At 40.3% G+C, this 20,183-nt stretch overlaps 5 protein-coding genes across 6 annotated transcripts; all 5 read right to left on the reverse strand.

Moving 5' to 3' along the window:
• Nucleotides 1-1,599: 1,599 nt before the first annotated feature.
• Nucleotides 1,600-2,812, reverse strand: LOC115772012 (homeobox protein GHOX-7). The gene has a single exon (XM_030717942.1). It carries the CDS (start codon nucleotides 2,253-2,255, stop codon nucleotides 1,716-1,718), a length of 540 nt encoding a protein of 179 aa, XP_030573802.1. The 5' UTR covers nucleotides 2,256-2,812; the 3' UTR covers nucleotides 1,600-1,715.
• Nucleotides 2,813-3,177: 365 nt separating this feature from the next.
• On the reverse strand, nucleotides 3,178-5,979 carry LOC115771679. Its single transcript, XM_030717494.1, has 4 exons — nucleotides 5,724-5,979; nucleotides 5,410-5,659; nucleotides 5,020-5,335; nucleotides 3,178-4,964 (listed from the first exon to the last, which is right to left on the reverse strand). Exons 1-4 carry the CDS (start codon nucleotides 5,977-5,979, stop codon nucleotides 3,750-3,752), a joined length of 2,037 nt encoding a protein of 678 aa, XP_030573354.1. The 3' UTR covers nucleotides 3,178-3,749.
• A 1,479-nt stretch (nucleotides 5,980-7,458) lies between these two features.
• Nucleotides 7,459-9,572, reverse strand: LOC115771680. Its single transcript, XM_030717496.1, has 3 exons — nucleotides 9,361-9,572; nucleotides 8,990-9,305; nucleotides 7,459-8,924 (listed from the first exon to the last, which is right to left on the reverse strand). Exons 1-3 carry the CDS (start codon nucleotides 9,570-9,572, stop codon nucleotides 7,704-7,706), a joined length of 1,749 nt encoding a protein of 582 aa, XP_030573356.1. The 3' UTR covers nucleotides 7,459-7,703.
• Nucleotides 9,573-10,501: 929 nt separating this feature from the next.
• Nucleotides 10,502-18,661, reverse strand: LOC115757675 (protein kinase C and casein kinase substrate in neurons protein 2). Of its 2 annotated transcripts, none has more exons than XM_030698005.1 (10): nucleotides 18,566-18,661; nucleotides 15,220-15,326; nucleotides 14,971-15,080; nucleotides 12,619-12,956; nucleotides 12,319-12,545; nucleotides 12,130-12,250; nucleotides 11,963-12,073; nucleotides 11,678-11,901; nucleotides 11,392-11,549; nucleotides 10,502-11,323 (listed from the first exon to the last, which is right to left on the reverse strand). In XM_030698005.1, the coding sequence occupies exons 1-10, from the start codon at nucleotides 18,653-18,655 to the stop codon at nucleotides 11,211-11,213; spliced, it is 1,599 nt and encodes a 532-aa protein (XP_030553865.1). In that variant the 5' UTR covers nucleotides 18,656-18,661; the 3' UTR covers nucleotides 10,502-11,210. The 2 variants fall into 2 exon arrangements, with proteins under 2 accessions (XP_030553865.1, XP_030553866.1); XM_030698006.1 differs by lacking the exon at nucleotides 18,566-18,661 and adding an exon at nucleotides 18,039-18,112.
• A 44-nt stretch (nucleotides 18,662-18,705) lies between these two features.
• LOC115757677 (zinc finger HIT domain-containing protein 2) lies at nucleotides 18,706-20,150 on the reverse strand. The gene is made up of 2 exons (XM_030698009.1): nucleotides 19,932-20,150; nucleotides 18,706-19,878 (listed from the first exon to the last, which is right to left on the reverse strand). Exons 1-2 carry the CDS (start codon nucleotides 19,961-19,963, stop codon nucleotides 18,729-18,731), a joined length of 1,182 nt encoding a protein of 393 aa, XP_030553869.1. The 5' UTR covers nucleotides 19,964-20,150; the 3' UTR covers nucleotides 18,706-18,728.
• Between the last annotated feature and the right edge of the window lie 33 nt (nucleotides 20,151-20,183).

The raw sequence follows: 20,183 nt of genomic DNA on the forward strand, positions 1-20,183 counted from the left end.
AAGGTTTCTGGCAATATGCTTTAAAGTTTTTGATACATTTTATGCACTCCCTCTATCAGCTGGAATGCATTTGAGCACCGAACAGATGTGTCATTTGATATATTTGTCATCTTATACATAGTAGGCATCAATTTAGAACCCTTCGACGACCATTTCCTTTCGTTTCATATCGCCGATGTTCATTTAGTATAGGTAAATGGCGCATGCGCTCCAGGCCTCCTCTTGCCCACATTGGTCCAGTTTTTAGATACTTATATGATCGGATTAGGCTAGGCTTAGGTATAGACACCGCCAGGATTTGCGTAAACTCATTTGCCTTCCAGTTTGCCGAGATGGCAAAATCATAATCATCTTTCGTATTCGCAAGAGTATCCTTAAACAGGGCGCTCCCCGCACGTCTGCACTTTTTGCTGTGGGTCGCCGCTTGGTAATTTGATATTTTTGTTGTATGCAAACAATGGAAAGCGGAAAAACAAATTATTCTTGACCATGAAAACAGCAACAATTGCGGAATCGGCTTAGCATATGCCCCGCCTCACTCTTCAGCGCTGTTTGCTGTTTTTCCGGCACGCGAATCGCTTCGTTTTCATTGATGATTTCTAAAAAGAAAATTTCCCAGGGAGCAGCATTTTTACACACAGTGATTGCACATGGTTCACGCACTCTCATGATACCCTTGGCGGCAAGGTATGTGAAGAGCATGTGTGGGAATAGTATAAAGCAAGTCCAGATTGCAGTTTCCACAAAAACGTATCTCATCTGGGAGATCACATTACTTAACTTGTTGTTTTATATATATTTGGATTATGTTAATTTATCTGATAAAAAAGTGCGTTTTCTTCAACAGATTTCATTTTATCCATTTATATATTAAATCAAACCAAAATCGAGGACTCATACAATTATCTTACTTGATAAAATGTGTTTCCCTTTTAAAATGAAGTAAACATTTCAATTCTTCTCTAAAGTTATTAATACAAATTAACAAATATTTATCGATTTTTATGTATTGCTGAGGAAACAATTTCATTTACTAATAATAGTGCTAAAGTTTCAATATAAAATATAATTGTTAAAAGTAGACTGAAAGTAAATAAATTATTTTCTTTAAAAGGTTAATTTATTTGCAGAATTTAAGCATGCCTTTAGTCTAATAAGTCAATTAAAATATATAGAAATTTGTATATAACAAGTGTCATTAAAAAATATATGAATAAAACATAAAAGGCTTATAATTATTTAAAAATATATTTTGCAGCTGATTTTCGCTTTAACTAAGCACAGTTCCTTACAACTCTAGAGTTACTAGCTAAAATTAAAAAATCTAAAGCACGTTTGTACTATAAATCCTAAATTCTAAAAGATCCATAGTTATTCAAAATTTGTATATCTAATTTCCAGGCAACTTCAGAATTTATCTCATATAAAAGACCTTTTAGAGCCATAATTATCCGTTCTATAAAATGAATCACATAATCAAAAGAATTTATGTTCAAGTATTTCATTTAAAAGTTTGTTTTATTTATAAAATTTAATGTTAATAATAATTTATGTATTGTCTTTGTATCGTAAGTCTAAACATACATGTGCTTATAAAGAAATAATATTTACAAAAAGTCTTTCAATCCAATGTACAAACAATCACAATTTACACACTAACAGCCAAAATTTGAGCTTTCTTTCTAAACACGCCCCGTTTAGGCTCCAATTGCTTTTCAAACAATGACCAATATATCCGACTCCGTGTCCGGCTCCGGACTGGATGCATTCGATGAGAAGGTGGAGTCGCAGCTCTCGTCCTTCTCCCGTTTCTCACGTCTTTCGCGGGCACGACGATTCTGGAACCAGATCTTGACGCGCGTATTCGTCAGCTCCAGAGATTCGGCCAACTTGTTCGCATCCTCGGCACTCAAATAGTTGGACTCCTTGTAGGCACACTCCAATGCCTGTAGCTGGGCGGGTGTGAAGGGAATGCGTGGCAGGCGGCCCGGTGTGCGCTTCGCGGGTCCCTGACGCAGCGCTCGCGGCAGCTTGGGCGGATGGTAACGCGTATATTGCAGCCAGTCGTACATGGGCATCGGTCCATCCAACATGGAAACTGATGCTGCGGACGGCAACTGCTCCTTGCGTGCAGGCGAAGCGTATGGATGATACAGGTTGACTCCAAGTCGCTGCATTATGCCCACGGAGGCATTGGTGCCGACATATCTGTCGCCGGCGCGGTTCAGTATGTAGTCGATGCTAAAATCACTCATCCTAAACGATCCTTGCGCGCCTCAGTGCCAAATAGCTACTGTTTCAGCGCTCTGCGCATCCTTGGCTATTTAAGGCTGCTCTCTGAACAGGCACAGCCACCATTTTGTGCACCACAATGGCACCACAAGCGACCGCAGCCAAGAGCAGCACCGTATGGCCATCCCTGTCTGGCAGCGGCTTCCCATCTCATTCGGCATTCGAATCTCATTTGGGCGCAGCGAGGCGTTTAATAGGCGTTGCCCGGCTCTGGCCAGAGACGGGCGAGCACATCAGGTAGGCTGCCGTTTATTATTACCCTTATCAGCCCGCGATTAGGCAGCGCAAGTAATTGAAGTTGACACACGGAACCGGCCAAAGATACAGATACAAATGCGGATACAGATACTTGAGCGATTTGAATGGAGTGTATCTGCATCATCAACTGCTTCTGTTTATGGTTTACACTTTGTTTGTTATGGTTATCGTTAGTGGTTTTTGGGGTGGTGCCGCAGGCCACCCCTTGTCCTAATGTACTCATCTGCTGCGCCATTTTCAATGGGAATACGAGTTGAGCCTCAAATTTTAATATGTTTTGATTGATTTGTAATTTTGTTTTGCCATAAACGAGTTTTCATCAGACTAAATAAAAGGTATCAATTACAATATTAATTTGCTGGCATATGTTCGGCAAGAAGTGGGGACTCTTTTGCACAAAGATTTAAATCCTATGTGGAATTGAAGTAAAATATTTAATATAGACATTAAATAACTTTAAATGCCTATCCAACTTATTTTGTATAGTAAATATTCAAACAAAGTAGACAATAAAAGAAAGAGGTGTCATTAAAATACTATGGACAAATTAAAAGAAATAAGGCGCACATGTAATAAATTAAAAATTTATTATTCAACTTAACCCAAGCTATTTAGCAAGATTATTCATATATAAAAAAGATTGCCAACTTCGAGGCTATCAAGGAGCTTTAATCGAATAAACATTTACTACTAGAAACAACCTTTGTTTGTGTTAATAATCACAGAAAACTTATCTTTGACAGGTTCTTGAACTAATTGACTGAGACGCTTCACCTTTCCTAGAATATGTATTATTGACTACGCGATAAGATATGCACTATATTATTTTATTTGTTCTTATTAAGAAAGGTATTTTGATCTGTTGGCAAGCAACAAATGCGCAAATCAAATGCATAAATAATGAAAAGAGGAAAACTGAATTATTGCAATAGACTAAACAGCTGTCTTCTTATCGTTGATATTGCTGCAATTATGTCCTGCAATTGTCATATAATTGTCAACTAATTTGTGCCCAACCCAAATTAGTTGCGGAAACTGCTTGCAAACTCACAGGGTGCGATCGGAACTGCCGATAGGCGTTGGCAACAATACACTCGAGATACAGATACAGGCACAGACAGCAAGGATACTAAGGAATGCAGATGCATCTTTGGCTGTGGTTAAACGACAGTCCACCAGCTTGGATTGCCGGGGTTGATTCATTTAATAGCTGATTGCATGCAGATGCAGAACTTCTTGAGAGTAGCATCCCCTACACACTGCGAGTACTCCCTGTATGCCGTCATTCGACTAATGCTGGGCACAGAAATGGAGATGCGCTGTGTCGCGTTGCTCCACTTGACCGTTGCCTCGAACAATGCCGCGGCTGGTGCCGTCTCGTATCTGACCAGGTAGGAATCGGTTTGGTTTGAGTGCGATAATATTTGCGCTTTCACAGACTTAATTTTAGTTAATTTCAGGATCTCACACGTTCCTGTCAGATTTTTAGCTGCCAAATAATTGTTTGTGGCCTCGACCAGCTGGTCTGCCAGGAGTTTTGCCTTCGGATCGGTCTGTGGCACCTCTTCTAATTCCAGGCAAGTGCACCAGTGTTCATCGATGCCCGCATCGGTGCAATCTCTTGACTCGGCTACCTCCAAAAAAATGCTATGACAGCTGGGACAACCTTCAGGTCTTGGTAAGTTAGCGAACGGTGTCTCCAACTCCAGGATGTGCATCAATGTTGCGTGGATGTCGTACGGTGAAGTTAGGCGATTCCGATTAAGCATTAAATTAATTACATGCTCTGGATACTTTTGCCTAAACCAATTGGGTAGCCAAATATACATAATGGGCATGCGCTCCTCCAGAAAGCCACTCTCCAAGCTGCGTAGTGCGCCGAATCGCATTCCATGATCACTAAAGAATAAAATAATGGAATTTTCAAGGGTTCCACTTTTCTGCAATGTGTGCATATATTCAAGGATCTTGGCATCCATGGAAGAGGGCAGGGCAAAGTTGTTGTGGCTAAAGGAATTCGTCCAGAACATGCCAAAGGTGGACTGATTTTTATAGAATTCCGTAAACTGTAGTGCAGCGTCAGAAATATACTCCGCTAAATGCCTTCGTCCCACGCAATAGGGTATGGCCATGTCGTTCACCTTCGGCAGCTCCTTCTCAACGGCCAGCATTAGTGGACGTGCATAGTAATCCGTTGGAGGGTTTTGAAAGCCCTTAAATAAAAAATTGAACGTAGAATAACGGCTCCAGTCCTCCGCATAAGCTGTTATGTAGCGCTTTTCCTTGTATTTTTTCCAGAGCATTGGACAAGCATCCAAGCCACCCACTTCTTTGGGCTGGCAGACTGACAGGGATCTGGTGCTATTAAATCCTGTCAACACCGCCATTAAATTGGGAAATGTGTTGTCTCCCATCTGAGTAAGACATTTGATAATAGTAAAGTGCCGGATGTATTATGGAAACACACACCTTGTTGTAGCCCTGCAGCTCGTACCAGTTCTCTTCTCTGAGATACTTGTACATCAACGGCATGGTCCGCTGGAAGTTCATTCGCGACATGGAGTCAATGCCCCAGAGCAGGACACTGGGTCTACCCTCAGGGGATTGATCCATTGTTGAATTATTCAAAGTTGTGCGATTGTCCACATGTCTCGCTGGTTGCACAAAGCCAAAGGCATCCTGTTGCAACAGCTTTTTGTCCTTCAAGCGACGGCATTCGGTGATGATCGCATCTACGTGTTGAGGCACAACGAAATCCTGATGAAAATTACTGCATGGCAGCAATCTATGATCACAATCGTGATCATTTTATAATTATCATAATAAATTAATATTTGTTTATGTATAGTACGTGCTTACCTATACATCTGGTCCGCATGATCGCGATCGCCGGAACGCAGGATCTGTTTATAACAACATGTGATATTCACTTCGTTCATATGTAGCCTGTAGAGACCCTCCTCAAAGTGCACGGTGATGAGATCCTTACTTGGATCGCACTTCTTGTATGTTTTTGGTTTATATATTTTCAAAACATCAGCCGTAAAGGGATATGGGGCAGACATACGACACTTTGAGGTTTTCACATAATATTTGCTATCGTTGTGCTCTGCTGATATTGCAGAAATTTGAATTAAGCTCGTGATGAACTACACCAAATATTTCACTATTACCCAGAGTTGAATTGAAGACATAAATTTCAATTGGTATCTGCGTACTTGGATTTATTGTAGTCGTAGAGCTAAGCCTTGGGTCATTTAAATCAGTTTCCACAGTTGGCCTTGTTTCTGAGACATGTCTAAGATAATACAAGACAAGCAGCAGAACCGAGGCAGAGCCTAGCAGAACTTTGAAGGGCAGCCGTAAAGTCCGCTCCCCGAAACGTGGCGGACTCTGTGGCCCAAGCAACTGGTATTTCAATTTTGCCATAGATATTAATGTATTAAATCACATTTCTTTTTAAACCGATTCTTATTTGTTTGCTGGTTTTATAATCGATGTGCTCTGCATGGTGCCTCATAGCCGACTGCCCACTACTTGTGGGGTTATCAAGGCAGCCGATTCAGCAAACACACTTATATAAATATATACAAATATGTGTCGGGTTCACATCATTGCTAATTCCTATGTGAGCCCTGATATGGTCTTATCATTATACAAAAAAAAGCATTAATTTGTAATATTTATCTACCACACAGTCGGCACCTAATGCCAAATATAAGTTTCCTATTCAATTTCTTGCTGATAGCCGCATATATCATCGGGTTTGATCATCATGGTATCTAGAACTCTTACGAACTTATACAGTTTAGTTCGAATTGAAGGCAGGCACTCGGCAATTGTAGCGTCACCTAATCAAAATTGCGTTACAAAGATTGCATAATATCGAATGATTATTTTGGGACTTAAGATAAAAACTCTAAAGCCCCTTTAAGCTAGACTATGCCCTTTTATATGTATATGACTAGCTTTTATTATCAGGCCTTGCCTGGATCAAATTTGTTGCTTAAAACCTTAAACCTCGACATTCCATCAATTTACGATCGGTAGAATATTTAAAATTCAACCCGTACTTTCTTTAAATTCAGAATTTCCGTTCTTTATGAACCTTTTACCCCATTCATCATTCTACACAGATGGATTTGGCGAAAAGTGTGAAAGACATCTTAAATAAATTGACACAACGAGACTGTTTAAAAGAGTTTGAAGTCGATTACAACAAAAGCAAAAATGTAACATGCAGCCGCTTCCTGCAAATTTTCCCGACTGCAAATTGGAATAACCTAAAATCCTGAAAAATGTGTTCATTTAGACTTTATGCCGGGAAGCCGGAAAGTTTCGAAAAATACGAATCATTTCTTAAATAAATGTTCATAAAAATCTTTAGAATTGAGTTTGAGCTCCAAACTTCAAATACCAAAGTTTTGCACTTCATTTTTATCATATACGGAAGGGTTTTCCGAAATGTGAAAATGATTTTCAACAAAGATCTTTGAAAATGATTGCATGGTAAAAGTTTCACACCATTTTTCACGATTTTTCAACATTCAGACGTGAAATTTTTAAAGCAAATTTTACACAAGGCTCAAAATTTATCAGGCTGTGCATAAATCTCCAATCGATATTTAATTTTTTTTTCATTTAATTTTTAGAGATTCAATCAATGTACCCAAAATGATAAGCAAAATGATAAGGCATGCAAGGAAAGTAAAATCATTTGGCATTTGGACAAGAATTATAACTTATATATGTCGCTAGTAATAAAAAATTCGATTAGTGCAATTGGCATGTTTACAAGCAAAAATTGCGCTTCGTATTTATAACTTCTTAAACTCACTTTTATAGCATACTTCAAATGATCTTGAATTCTACAAAACATTGGATTTTAATTATAGGACTATATATAGTATGGCTATTAATGCTTATTTAATAATATTAACATCAATTATGTATTCAAATAAAACTTTGTGCACGGCATATCACGATGAAAATAGCTCAAATATCCAATTTTGGATTTAATATATGAGTCAAAGACTTAAACAGCTGTCTCAGACCTGTTGAGTATTATTATTAATATAAGTTCCAATGAAGAACTGAATAAATCTTCCGTTGGCTTTTATCTCAGAGATAAACAAACGCGGAAATAGACAATATCAGGGCTTGTGTTCTGCATAGTCATAGCATATGCAAAACTTTTTAGCAATATTATCTTCTACGCACTTGGATAGTTGACTGTACGAGTCCAGACGACTTATATCAGGCACGTTAATGGAGATTCGCTGAGTTTTGTTATTCCAATCAGTCGAAGCCTCAAACAGGGCATTCTCCGGTTGGGCCTCGTACCTGACAAGATACGATTCAAATGCCTTCGCTTTCAAACTTATTTTTCTCTGCACCGACTCGATATTTGACAATCTTAGAGTCTGACAAACGTCAGTCAGATTGTTGGCCACAAGATAGGCGTTTGTGGAATCAATCAGCTGTTGTGAGATTTCCTTAATATGATAATCCGTTCGTGAGTTTTTTTTGAACGTGTGGCAAGTACACCAATGATCATTAATGCCCGCATCCCGGCAATCCCTCGACTCGGCTACTTCGTAAAAGATGCTATGACAACTGGGACAGCTTTCGGGTCGCGACAGCTCTGCCAGCGGAGTGTCCAGCTCCAGAATGTGCCGCAACGTGGCATGGATGTCGAAGGGCGAGGTTAAACGATTCCTATTCAGCTGTAAACTATGCACATACTGTGGATATTTGTGCCTAAACCAGTTTGGCAGCCAGATATATAATATAGGCATGCGTTCCTCCAAGAATCCACTATCCAGGCTGCGCAGTGGACCGAATCGCATGCCATGATCACTAAAGAATAGAATTATGGACTTTTCAAAGATTCCATTTTTCTGTAATGTGTGCATATATTCAAGGATCTTGGCATCCATGGAAGAGGGCAGGGCAAAGTCGTTGTGGCTAAAGGAGTTCGTCCAGAACATGCCAAAGGTGGACTGATTTTTGTGCACCCTAGTAAACTGTATGGCATAATCGTAAATGTACTCCGCATAATGTCGACGCCCCACGCAGTAGGGTATTTTGGAAATCAATACTTTTTTGAGCTCCTTCTCGACGGCCAGCATGAGAGGGCGTGGATAGTAATCTGTTGGCGGTTTGACGAATCCCTTCTTGTGATAGTTAAATGTAGAAAATTGACCCCAATCTTCTGCATAGGCTGTGATATATCCCAGCTGCCTGTACGTTTGCCAGAGTAATGGGCAAGCATCCAAGCCAGCCACAAATGTTGGCCGGCAGACAGACATTGCTCTTGTGTTGTTGAATCCTGTGAGCAGTGCCAGTAAATTGGGAAATGTGTTATCTCCCATCTGAAAAGAACCGAATGGCATTTCTCATTGTTAAAGTGTGGGCTGTTTTATCAATTGAAACACACCTTGTTGTAGCCCTGCAGCTCGTACCAGTTCTCTTCTCTGAGATACTTGTACATCAACGGCATGGTCCGCTGGAAGTTCATTCGCGACATGGAGTCAATGCCCCAGAGCAGGACACTGGGTCTACCCCCAGGGGATTCAGCTACAATTGAATTATTCAAAGTTGTGCGATTGCCCACATGTCTCGCTGGTTGCACAAAGCCAAAGGCATCCTGTTGCAACAGCTTTTTGTCCTTCAAGCGACGGCATTCGGTGATGATCGCATCTACGTGTTGTGGCACGACGAAATTCTGGGGAAAATAAGTGCATGGCAGCAATCTATAATGCCATTCATAAATATGTTGCTTTAATTAAAGGCTATTGCGGCACCTACTTGAACTCGTTGTCCGCCTCGGCACCATTTCCGTTGCGCAGAATCGCCTTATAGCAACATTTGATTTTTGGTTCATTCATGTGCAGCTTGTAGCGTTGATTGCCGTCATCATAGACTACAGATATTAGATCCTTGCTCGGGTCGCAAGTGTAATACGTTGTCTTTTTAAATATCCTAAGCGCATTCTTGGCGAAGGGATTCAGAGCGGGCATGCGACATTGCGAGGTGTACACAAAATAGTTTTCCAATATGTTTGGGCCTATGTGTGTGAATGCAGGTCACAAAATCTGTTTTGATTTCAACACGGTAAATAATTACCCAAAGTTTCGTTTCGCCGTGTAGGTGGTATTAACTGTGCTCGAGTCGATGTATAAATATTATCGTCTGGACTGGACCCAGTTTGTTCAGTGGAAGCGTCATACTGATCGTAAGTTGAGCCCGTACAGTCTGGCGGAATATAGCCCTGAGATGGGATAATTTTAACGCAGGTGGACCAACTATAGCAGACAATTAGCAGAAAGATGCCACATAAAGCGCTGATTTTTAGAAACTTATGCACGATTCTCCCGCCATGCGGCCATGCCGTTTCCGCTTGAATAAGCTGATACTTTATGTTTGCCATTTCATATGCATGCATATATCACAAATAGTGCGTGAGTGTACCACACCAGTTATACTCTCATAGTTGTGAGGTCCGATCGCGAAGCCTTCGTAACTGAAACTGTGCCATTGTAATCTACACTCAACGCTCTAAGAGCTATATTTTAACTTCGGATTCAAATATTTATCACATCCCGTTCTTATAAAATTAAGTGTGTATGAGTTTGTTTATCTGAATAGACGTGTATACAAGCTCATAATAATAATTTGTGAGATAACCGTACTATTTAATATTTTTGTATGTATGCTAAATTAAATAAATAATATATTATTGTTGCAGTAATTGATTTGAAGGAGTAGTTACTATGCTGGTGCATTCTTTGAGAAGAATCACAATCACAATGTCGCATGAGGGCTCGGCATAGTTAACAAGAACATGATAACATAATATAAGACAAAAAATTACAAGTGCCGAGCAATGAGCTCTGATTAAAATACATTTAGTTGTTATTCGGTTTTGTATTTTAGTTTTATTTCAATAATTTAAGTTATTTAAAAATGTACATATACAATAATATACGTATACTTTTTATAACACAAGTATACACAAAACTTCATAAATAATAAAAAATGTTCATGAAACGCATTACAAATACCACGCACATATTTGAATATGCTTCTTAAATCGTACGCAGATTGCAATTGGCCACAAAAATGTGAACGACCAGTTGAATCCAGTAAAAAATGCGCGCACATTCAAAAAAACTTACGAACATTTCAGTTTTAGCTATAGCATAATACATATGTAATATGTTTTTTGTAATATTATTTCATACATTGACGTTTACACTTATTGTTCTCTTGACCTTTTATCTAGTGTTAATCTGTATTCTGTTTTTCCTGGTTTTTTAGCTACATTCATTTCAATTCTACTGTGGATGAGTTATTATCAAGTTTATGTTTTTTTGTTTTGCTTGGTTTTCTTTTCTATTTTTTTGTTTGTTGGTAGGTTGGATTGGCTTTGCTCAACACAAATTCAATGTTTAATACATTAGATGCCACACCATGGTGTGAGCATTTGCTCATAACAAATTCTAATACATATCATAATAATTTCATCAACGATTGTTTCTTTTCTTTTAATGTATACGCAATCCGCAATACATACTTTAACTGTATTATCTTGGTAACTTAATATTCTCAATGCACGCTCCGCACACATCCAGTTGCACTTCACCTAATTTGACCACTTATGAGTGAAAGATTTCCACATAGTTCGCTGGATACAAGCCCACACGCCCGTTCATGCGACCCTTGCACCACCCTTGCTCGTCCTCATCCTCCAGTTTCTCAAAAACCTCACCTGGTACAGCAGAGAAAAATAAAGATTAGAAGAGAGAATGACAGTTGCCATATCGGTAGGTTTTATACCTTGCTTGAATGTGAGCTCGTCGCTTTCAGCGCCGTCATAGTCGTATAAGGCCTTGACTGGCACACCCGGCTCCCCGTTGTCGACCAGCACGTTGTCGGCCTCGTCCCACTCCTCCTCCTCGTCGAATGGGTTTGCATCGACTTTGCCGTTGCCATTGCTGTGTACATGCAAATTGAAATCAATTAGTTCAATGAAAATGAGCGACAAAACCAAATAGCAGCAACAACGGTGACCACTCGAGTGTAATCCAAAACAATTCGGATTCAGAAACTGTTTCCAACTTACGTTACGCTCGGATTGCGATTTGTTGCCGCCGCCGCTGACGCTGCCGTCGCTGCAGCCGCTGTTGCTGTCGCAGCGCCGACCGCCGATGTTGTCGACACTGTTGATTTAGTTTCGACTGATGTGGCAGAGGTTTGATTTAATGCTTGTTCCTGCTGGCTGCTCTTGCCGCTCGCTTTACTGTTGACGCTCGCGTTCTTCTTTAGACTATTTGTTGTTGGGTATTCCTGTGCGGTAAACACAATTAATAAGGCAATTAAATGTTTAATTAGAGCCCGGCCGACTTACGTGCACATCCTCGGCAACGGGTCGCTGATTAATGAGCGTTATGGCCGCGGCAGGCAGCGCCTCTTTCGATTTGTTTCCCTTGGCTATGTCACGGAACTCCTCCGTGTATTCCTGCAATGGCAACGTGGTTTTAAATGACTTTCTTAAAAATACGGAGTAAGATTTACCACAAATGCTGGCCAATTCATGGCCATATTGATGCCATGATTATTTGACCACCATTTCAAGTCCTTTTGTTGGTCCGCATTGTTAATTGTATGATAGAACTCCTCATAAATTTGGGGCAGGCTGCAATTAAACAGGAGGTTAATATTTAAGATTTGATTTGTGAGCAGGCAAAAATAAATTGAGCTCACTTTTGCACTTTGGTCGGATCGAGACACTCGTGCACATTGAATAGCACTTCTTTGAAGAACTGCAGTCGTGTCTTTTCCATGGTTTGGCACTTCTCAAATACGGATGTCATATCCTCAATGTAAACGGAATTATATTTGGTTATTTCGCCAATGGCCTGTTCATACTTCTCGCGGCACTTTTGCACTTGATCTTTGGTCTTTTGCACGCGATCGTGCATCTTCTTCACCTGCAATATAATACGTTGTTAAACAAAGCCATACAACTGTCTATCTAACTAAAGGTTATATTATATAACTAACCTGATCCGGTGACAGCGAGCTGTCGGCATTAGCGTTTCGCTCTTGATTGGTGGCGCTGCGTTCCGTTTTGCATGCTGAATGATAATCGGCTTTGGCCTTCTCCACTTTGGCCAATAGTTTGGCCCAAGGCTTCTGTGCTTTCTTGAACAGATCATCCATGTCTTTGCGTTCCTTGATCTGCATGAGCGTGTGATGGTAGTTATCCTTTTGCCAGGTCTTAATCTGAGTGTTGACATCATTGCACAGATTATCCTTGATCTTCATATGTACATCCGACAAACGTTCCGATTCGGTTAACACGCCCTTCCAAGCAGCTTCTGTGGTGCCATATTCGGGCCCTGCAATCGAATCAAACAAATGATTAATTAATTGTTTATCAACACTGGTCACATCATTTAACGGTAATTATGTGTCATTATTAAAAGATTTTAAGGTAGTTGTCTGCTCTTTAGCTGATGTCATCGACGCTTGACGGGCCTTTTTATCTAATCAGTTCGAAGTCTATTTGGATTGTGTGTGTGTTTCTGTGTGTGTGGACTGAGTGTGTGCGTGTGTGAGGCACATTTTTGGCATGTTTATGGCGTGCTAACAAAAAATGAAAAACCGTAATAAAGTTTATATGATGCCCACTTAATAATTGCAAATTGGGAATGCACGAAACTCGTTTGACCATTTTGACTAACGGCCACTCAACTATTCTCAATTGGCACCCCACACACACACACTACACACACACACACACACACACATATATTACACATATGTGTACATCATACAAATTGAGGCGCTTAGCACAGAAATAAACACGTTCTATTTTCTCATCGCATTGATTTTTGAAACCATTTCGAGCGACGCTTTGGTGCGGGTTTACTATGCTACTCTTTCAATTGGTTGAGTGGGCGGGGCGGGGATTGGGGAGAGGTGCTGATAACTCTGGCTAGACGCAACTAGGCAAATTCGGTATGAAAATGTCGCGCGCTCGTAGAAGCCGCTTTTACATGTATATTACCCCGTCCGCAATTGCTGTGTTCCGTCGTGCTCACTGTGAAAGTGGGCAGAGAGCAAAGGCGGCGTCTGCGGTGGGCATAACAGCAACAACAACAGCAACAACAACAACAACAACAAAAAATAACAGCAATAGCAAAAGCGGTTACCAACTTTGCGCGCAGTGTACTCGATTTCATTTCACAAAAGTCAACATGCACACTGGGACACAAAGTTTAACGAATGAACATGGCAAAAATCGGTGCAGTGACATTTGCTTTTTACGGAAATTCGGCATTCCACGCTTAAAGAAAAAGCTTAACTGGTTATCATATTGATTAGGGACATATTTGAGACCAAAAGCTAAGATAGGAGTTATTGACATGCACTATGAATGTAAATTAATATTCATAAATAGATTAGTTTTGAATGGCAGGCTCTAAGCTGAAATTCCATTGCATAGAAAGGTAGCTGGTTCACAAAACTGCACTTTTACCATGAGTCATACATTTGATATGGGAAAAATGTGTGACAAGCCAAGGTAAGAACCTAAAACCAGAACCTAATTTCGTGGCTGTGAGAACCCCGATTCACGTAACTAACCTGAGTACGAGTCATTAATGTAACCCTTTATTTTTATATTATCATTTGCGAACTAACAGAATCAAATGATTATTTTACATAGAAGTACAGCGAAATAAATGGAATATTTTGTAAGCTTCTGTAAGACCATCCCCCACTTTAGAACTTATCTGAAATATTTTTCATGCTATTTGGCACCAGAGTGCGAAGCTGCCGATGACAACAGGTAAAAGACGGTGCAAAAAAGGGCAACAAAAAAGCCCATTAATAGCTTAAGCCACTTATCGCACAACAACAACAAAGCTCAGTATATAATGTACACAAAATGTGGCAAATAAGAAGAACAGAAGTCTGTCAGCCCACTGAGAAGTGACGCTGGCAACGGGTCATCGCTGTTGCTGTTGTTGTTGTTGTTGTTGTTGTTGTTCCTATTGTTTTTGTTGTTGCTCCATTGGGCCGTTCAGCAGGCGTGAATGAATGTGTACACAAATAACACGGTTATAAGCACACAGACACACACATAAAAGCTTATATAGAGCGTTTCATCAACTCTCTTTTCCTTAAATTAATAAGCTGTTCCCAAAGTGAATAGGGTATGTTGGCTTTTAACAGTTTTTTGACCAAAACGCCAACATATGCATTCCAATGCTGCTATTATATATCATATGGCTTACAGTCTTAAAGTCGGCAGCCCAATTGCCTGATTGAACATCTTATAACAAGGAAACAGAGTATTGCGCAGTCGGTTACAGGCTATTGCAAACTGTTCTCACTTGTTTCGCTTACCTTTCTCAATTAGTTCACCCCATTTCTTGGACCAGGCGCGCAAGCTTTTTGCATATCCCTTCTCAATATCGGCGCGCTCCTGTATCAGTTGCTGTAGGTCGTTGCAGAGTCTGTGCAGGCAGATCAGAGAGAGAGAGGGAGAGCAAACAGAGAGAGAGAAAGAGAGAGTGAGACAAGTTAATAACAGGTTTTTTGTTATTGCTGGCAATGACCCAACTGTGTTTACAATTTGTATACTTTTTTACTCACTTGTAGCTATCTTCGATGCGTTTGGTGGTGCGTTTGTAATTGCCAGGCTCCCAGAAGGAATCACTTCCAGCCTGCAGAAGCTGATCATCGCTGTGGTGGGACATTTCCTATAAATGATAATATAAAATGAGTGCATTTTAAGGAACTCAACAAAACACAAAGCGTCGCTGTTCAGCTTTTATTTGTCCAACTTGTATGGCAAGGCAACAACACAAACTGTTAGGGCAGCAATAAATCTTTAGGGCATAATACGTACAATAAACGATCTCTGTGCTGGGCTCTCAGTCACAACAAGTAAAACAATTCAAGTGATCAGTTTGATCCAATGAGCATTTGTCATGCAACGGCTTGCTGCTAAATCTGATTCGATAAACGATTACGCGCTATGATTAAAAATATAAATGCGCAGAGGCAATGGAATCTTGGATGATTTTTAGTTTTTATTTTCTACCTTTTTGTATGCATCATACTGTAAAATAGAAAGAATGCCTTTAATTATACCCTTGTCACAAACTGTTGAATCAAACGAGACTTCTTCGAAACAATAAAGTACAGCGGTCGTTCTAGAAAATCAATTAACCGTAGACCTTGTAATCGAAAACTATTAGAAGTAACGACATAGAAGGAATCATCTCCGCTAGATTCCCAAAACTTGGCCAAAAACTTAGCAAAAGAAAACAACTATATCAAATATATTACGGGTTTACTTTTGTTTAGATAACGTTGCCAATGTTTTCCTTCAAGCTATTTAGTTCTGGTTGAAATAATTCGAAAACAATTTACCCAATCGGAAATTCGCGGTCTTGTTTAAATTGAAAGCTTGAGCATTTCTGTGAAATTAAGGCATAAAAAACTCCAATTAAACAGGTGAACAACTGGCCAAATATTTATAAAAATAAACAAATCAAATTTGCTGCTTAAGAAATTCAATTGAGTCTTGATTTAAAAGGCCAGACAATTGTCAAACCAATTGGCGCCTTTATATTAGAAACCTCTTACGAATACGCCAAAGTAAATACGTGCACACACACACATACACATGTTGATAACAGTTTTTTAATCATATATGTATGTATGTGATTTGAGAGTTGGGAACCACTTTTATCAATTACCTCAAGGCGTTTATAACTTAACGCAACACGTTCAATTGATTTGGTATGTACTCAATGGAGTTTCAGGCGAGACAAAAAAGAGAAACAGGAGTGTTCGACTAGTAGATACCCTACACCCATTGGAACAACAACATGTATATTCTAACGTACTTCTTACGTCGATGTGTATATTGTTCGATCGTTTTGATACAAAGCGTATACACCTATTAAAAATAAATGCGTTTTAATGGAAGTGGGCTGGTATTAATAAAGCTTTTAGAATGTCCGAAATATTTGCAACAACCTAAATTGTTACCGATACTTATCGTTTTTTTTCTTTGGTAATAAATGAAAATATCGATCATGCGAACTTCTGTTCCGAACTTAATGTTTAACTTTTAGAATATAGTCAAAGGAAGCATTTACAGAAACGGAGAAAAACTAACTAGCTTACAGCTGCCTGTCACATACGCTGGCACAAAAGCATTATATCCTCGTGTTGGCTATTTGAAACGTTCACAGGGTATGACGAACTCATCAGCTGTTTGTAAACAATGCAAAGGTTGCCTCACAAACACACACACACACACATACAGATGCATATATGTACACACAATTATGTTATCAATGAAGCCGCATGCAGACATTCGGTCACTGACTGCCGGCGTTTGGCGGGGCACCAAGCAAGAGAGAGAGAGAGAGCCTTCCGTTTCGGGTTAGGCTGCGCCCCATCCAGTTTCTCCCGCCGAGCGACAAGCGTCTGCCACACTGCTGGCAGCTGAGCTTTTGCTTTTGACATCGTCATCGCCAGCGTCAGCGTCAGCGTCAACGCTCAGTGCCGTATTGCTTACGGTGTTTTATTTCCATTGGGTGTTTTATTCGCTTTGCTGTTATAAATTTAGCTGCATGCAGTCATAACTACTTATTTAGCATTGTACACGTTATGCGACTTTGATTTCTCGTAGCCAAGTTGTTTATTAATTTGATTATTGTTGTTGGTGCAGATGTCGCTGCTGCTGCTCTGCTGTTGTTGTTGTTGTCATCGTCGCGGTCACCGACGCCGCAGCATTGAAGTAGAAATTTTTAACAGAAAGTTAACAAACAGGTTGACGCATACTTCGCATATTTGTCGAGATAGATAAGCAGGCACACACACACACACACGTACGTAGTCAAACACACACACACACACACTTAAGGAGCAACGCAGTCCAAAAAAGATAAGCAGCGCACGGCCCAAAACTCGTTTATCTCTGGCCAAGATTGAACAATTTTACGTATTTATAACAAATATTTGCACCTGTATCCAGCTAGTTTAGCTTACATAAGTTCTAATTCTATACGATTTAATGTTTTGTTTAAAACTTAATGGGCGCCATACACATACACACACTGGCGCACACAAATTGTTTCCTTTTTTTGCACTAATTTAGCGAGTGAAGCGCAGCGAAGAAGAACACTTCGCTCACACACAGGCAGATAGACTACACACACACACAAACGAACACACACACATAGCACGCATTTCAAATTCCGCTACACAATCCCGCACCGTTGTCCGCACCCAAAACGTAAACGCGTTCACACAAAATGTTCTAGGTAATGTTCTTATTGCTGTTGTTGTTGTTGCTTTGCCACATGTATTCATTTAGCACTTTTGGCATTTGGCATACTGTGGCACACTTCTAACATTTGCATTTGATGCCGTGTCGATTCGCTTGGACATACCAAAAAACAAAATAGCCGTAAAAAGCACTACAACTTGCGTGTGTGTCTGAAATCGCCAACTAAAAAAAACTGGCAGGGCTGGCAAGCGACAACTAGATATTGTGCCAACGAGGGCTGCAAAATGTTGCTGGTTCGCGCCAGCGGTCTTGTAGTTCCAATGCGGGTATGACACCTTATGTAATTTGTATGTTACTAATAATTTGGATATTTGCGTTAAACCATTATGAATTATTGATGCTTATTTAAGACGTGAATTAAAATTATATTAAAATTTAGCATTATTGTACTTATTTTTTAAAATGCACGCCACACACGATAAAAACGTTTGTCAGACTGGAGCATAATTTTGCCCCAAACAATGCTTGACATTCTGTTAGCTAACATCAGGTGTTAAATTTAGTTAACAGTATGGATACATTGGTGTTAGGGTTATTCTATTATTCCTGTTTGTCAAATGCTGTGCTGAGAAAATAATTCATTTTTCTTGTTCTCCACTAGTGTGAATTTTCGAATGCCATAATACTTACTTGGGGCTGTACAACCGCCAGAGCCGCACTCAAGCAATTAGCTAGTATCACACGCACATGGCTGTTCAGACAGGTATCCATTACATTCATATCTTGGACGTACAATCAAAATTTAGCAGAATTAAATTGTATTAGAACTAAATATTTTTATTTGACAGCGTTTTCACAGGACCTGCTCCCTAGCCACATACGACAGCATAAACTCTATTTTCTTGACCAGCTGCGACAGTTTGGTTCGATTCAACACAACACTGCCGCTGGCAAGTGCGAAAAGTTTCTGGAATTCAGCTTCCTCTGAATTTTTCCGTCTGCTCAACACTTTGCTCTGCTGGAGCAATTGAAGGACATCGCTCAATGCCGCCAATTTATTTCGTTGCGTGGACATGAGCTGTCGCGCATCCTCCTGCAACTGTTCGCGACTCTCGACTAGGAAATTTGTACCTGCACCTGCGCTGCCAACAACAGCAGCACCAGCCGATCCATTGCCCGTGGTGCATGCCTCCATTTCCACCGATATAATTGCATCCTCAGCGTCCTCGAAGTTGGTGCCGTACTTCAACGTTGCACTGAGATTCACCAAATGGGCAACAGCTTCGCTGGCATTGGTGCGCTGCTCGCCGCCAAAGAAACGCGCCACACACGCGTATGCGCTCAATATATTCCAGAGATTGTAGTGCAGGCACGGCGACGGTGTTTTGCATAGGTCCGTGAACTTCGGTATGTTCTTTTGTATTTGAGGCATGTCAACGTTAACATCTGTTGCTGAGGGCATGACCACAATCTTTGAGTTCTTTGGCTTGCACCACCAGGGCTTATAGTCGGGCATGAGTTTCATAATATCACCACTTGCTATTAGTTTTTGGAATTCCTGCTGCTCGTCCGTTGTCAATCGGCTCCAAACTTCATCCGCATCATTTATGTCGATGCCCTTCAGACGCTCAGCAATGTCCACAGTCTCATCCGTCTCCTCTTGAGCAGGGTACTCTGTGCCATCGTCTCCCTCAACCCCTTCATCATCTTGTTCGGGCTTCGCTTCATCATCCGAATCTAAGGGACTGTCCAGCCCATCGGCATCAAAATCCTCGGGCTTAAAGCCGGCGTCAAATTTGTGCATACGTTTTAGGATGTCATATATCTCACGCATGCCTTTGTTGCTTTCCGACGTTGTTGCAGCACTGGCCAATTCGTCTTGGATGCACGTCTTGTAAAACTCTTCAGAGCACTTTAGATGTTCCTTCGACTTGTAGCAAGCGACGCTGCAGTAGATCGCATTGCACTTTGGACAAGTGTATTTAAAGGGCGCCTCATGGCAGCTAGAAATGTTGTCAATTAATTAAATATGATCTATAGTTTTCTTTATACATACAAGTGACATTTTTCTTCAGACATCTCGGGCATTGAAAATGCGTCCTCAACTAAGTGCTAACAAAACAATCTGGCAGTTGACATATGTTGGTCGGTGTTGCCAGCTTATCCAAAATGTTCGCGCTTTACGCTGAATAGCCCTAGTAGTGATATAAAACACTTGAAACCCAAACAAGAAGCGCAAGTGTAATTCAAATTTCTGACAGAGAGAAAACCTTGTAAGAAGTAACAAAATGCTGATTTATAGAAAATA

Source organism: Drosophila novamexicana, unplaced genomic scaffold, assembly GCF_003285875.2.
Source record: "Drosophila novamexicana strain 15010-1031.04,08,12 unplaced genomic scaffold, DnovRS2.1 tig00000108-arrow-pilon, whole genome shotgun sequence".
In the NCBI taxonomy this organism is placed as follows: Eukaryota; Metazoa; Arthropoda; class Insecta; order Diptera; family Drosophilidae; genus Drosophila; species Drosophila novamexicana.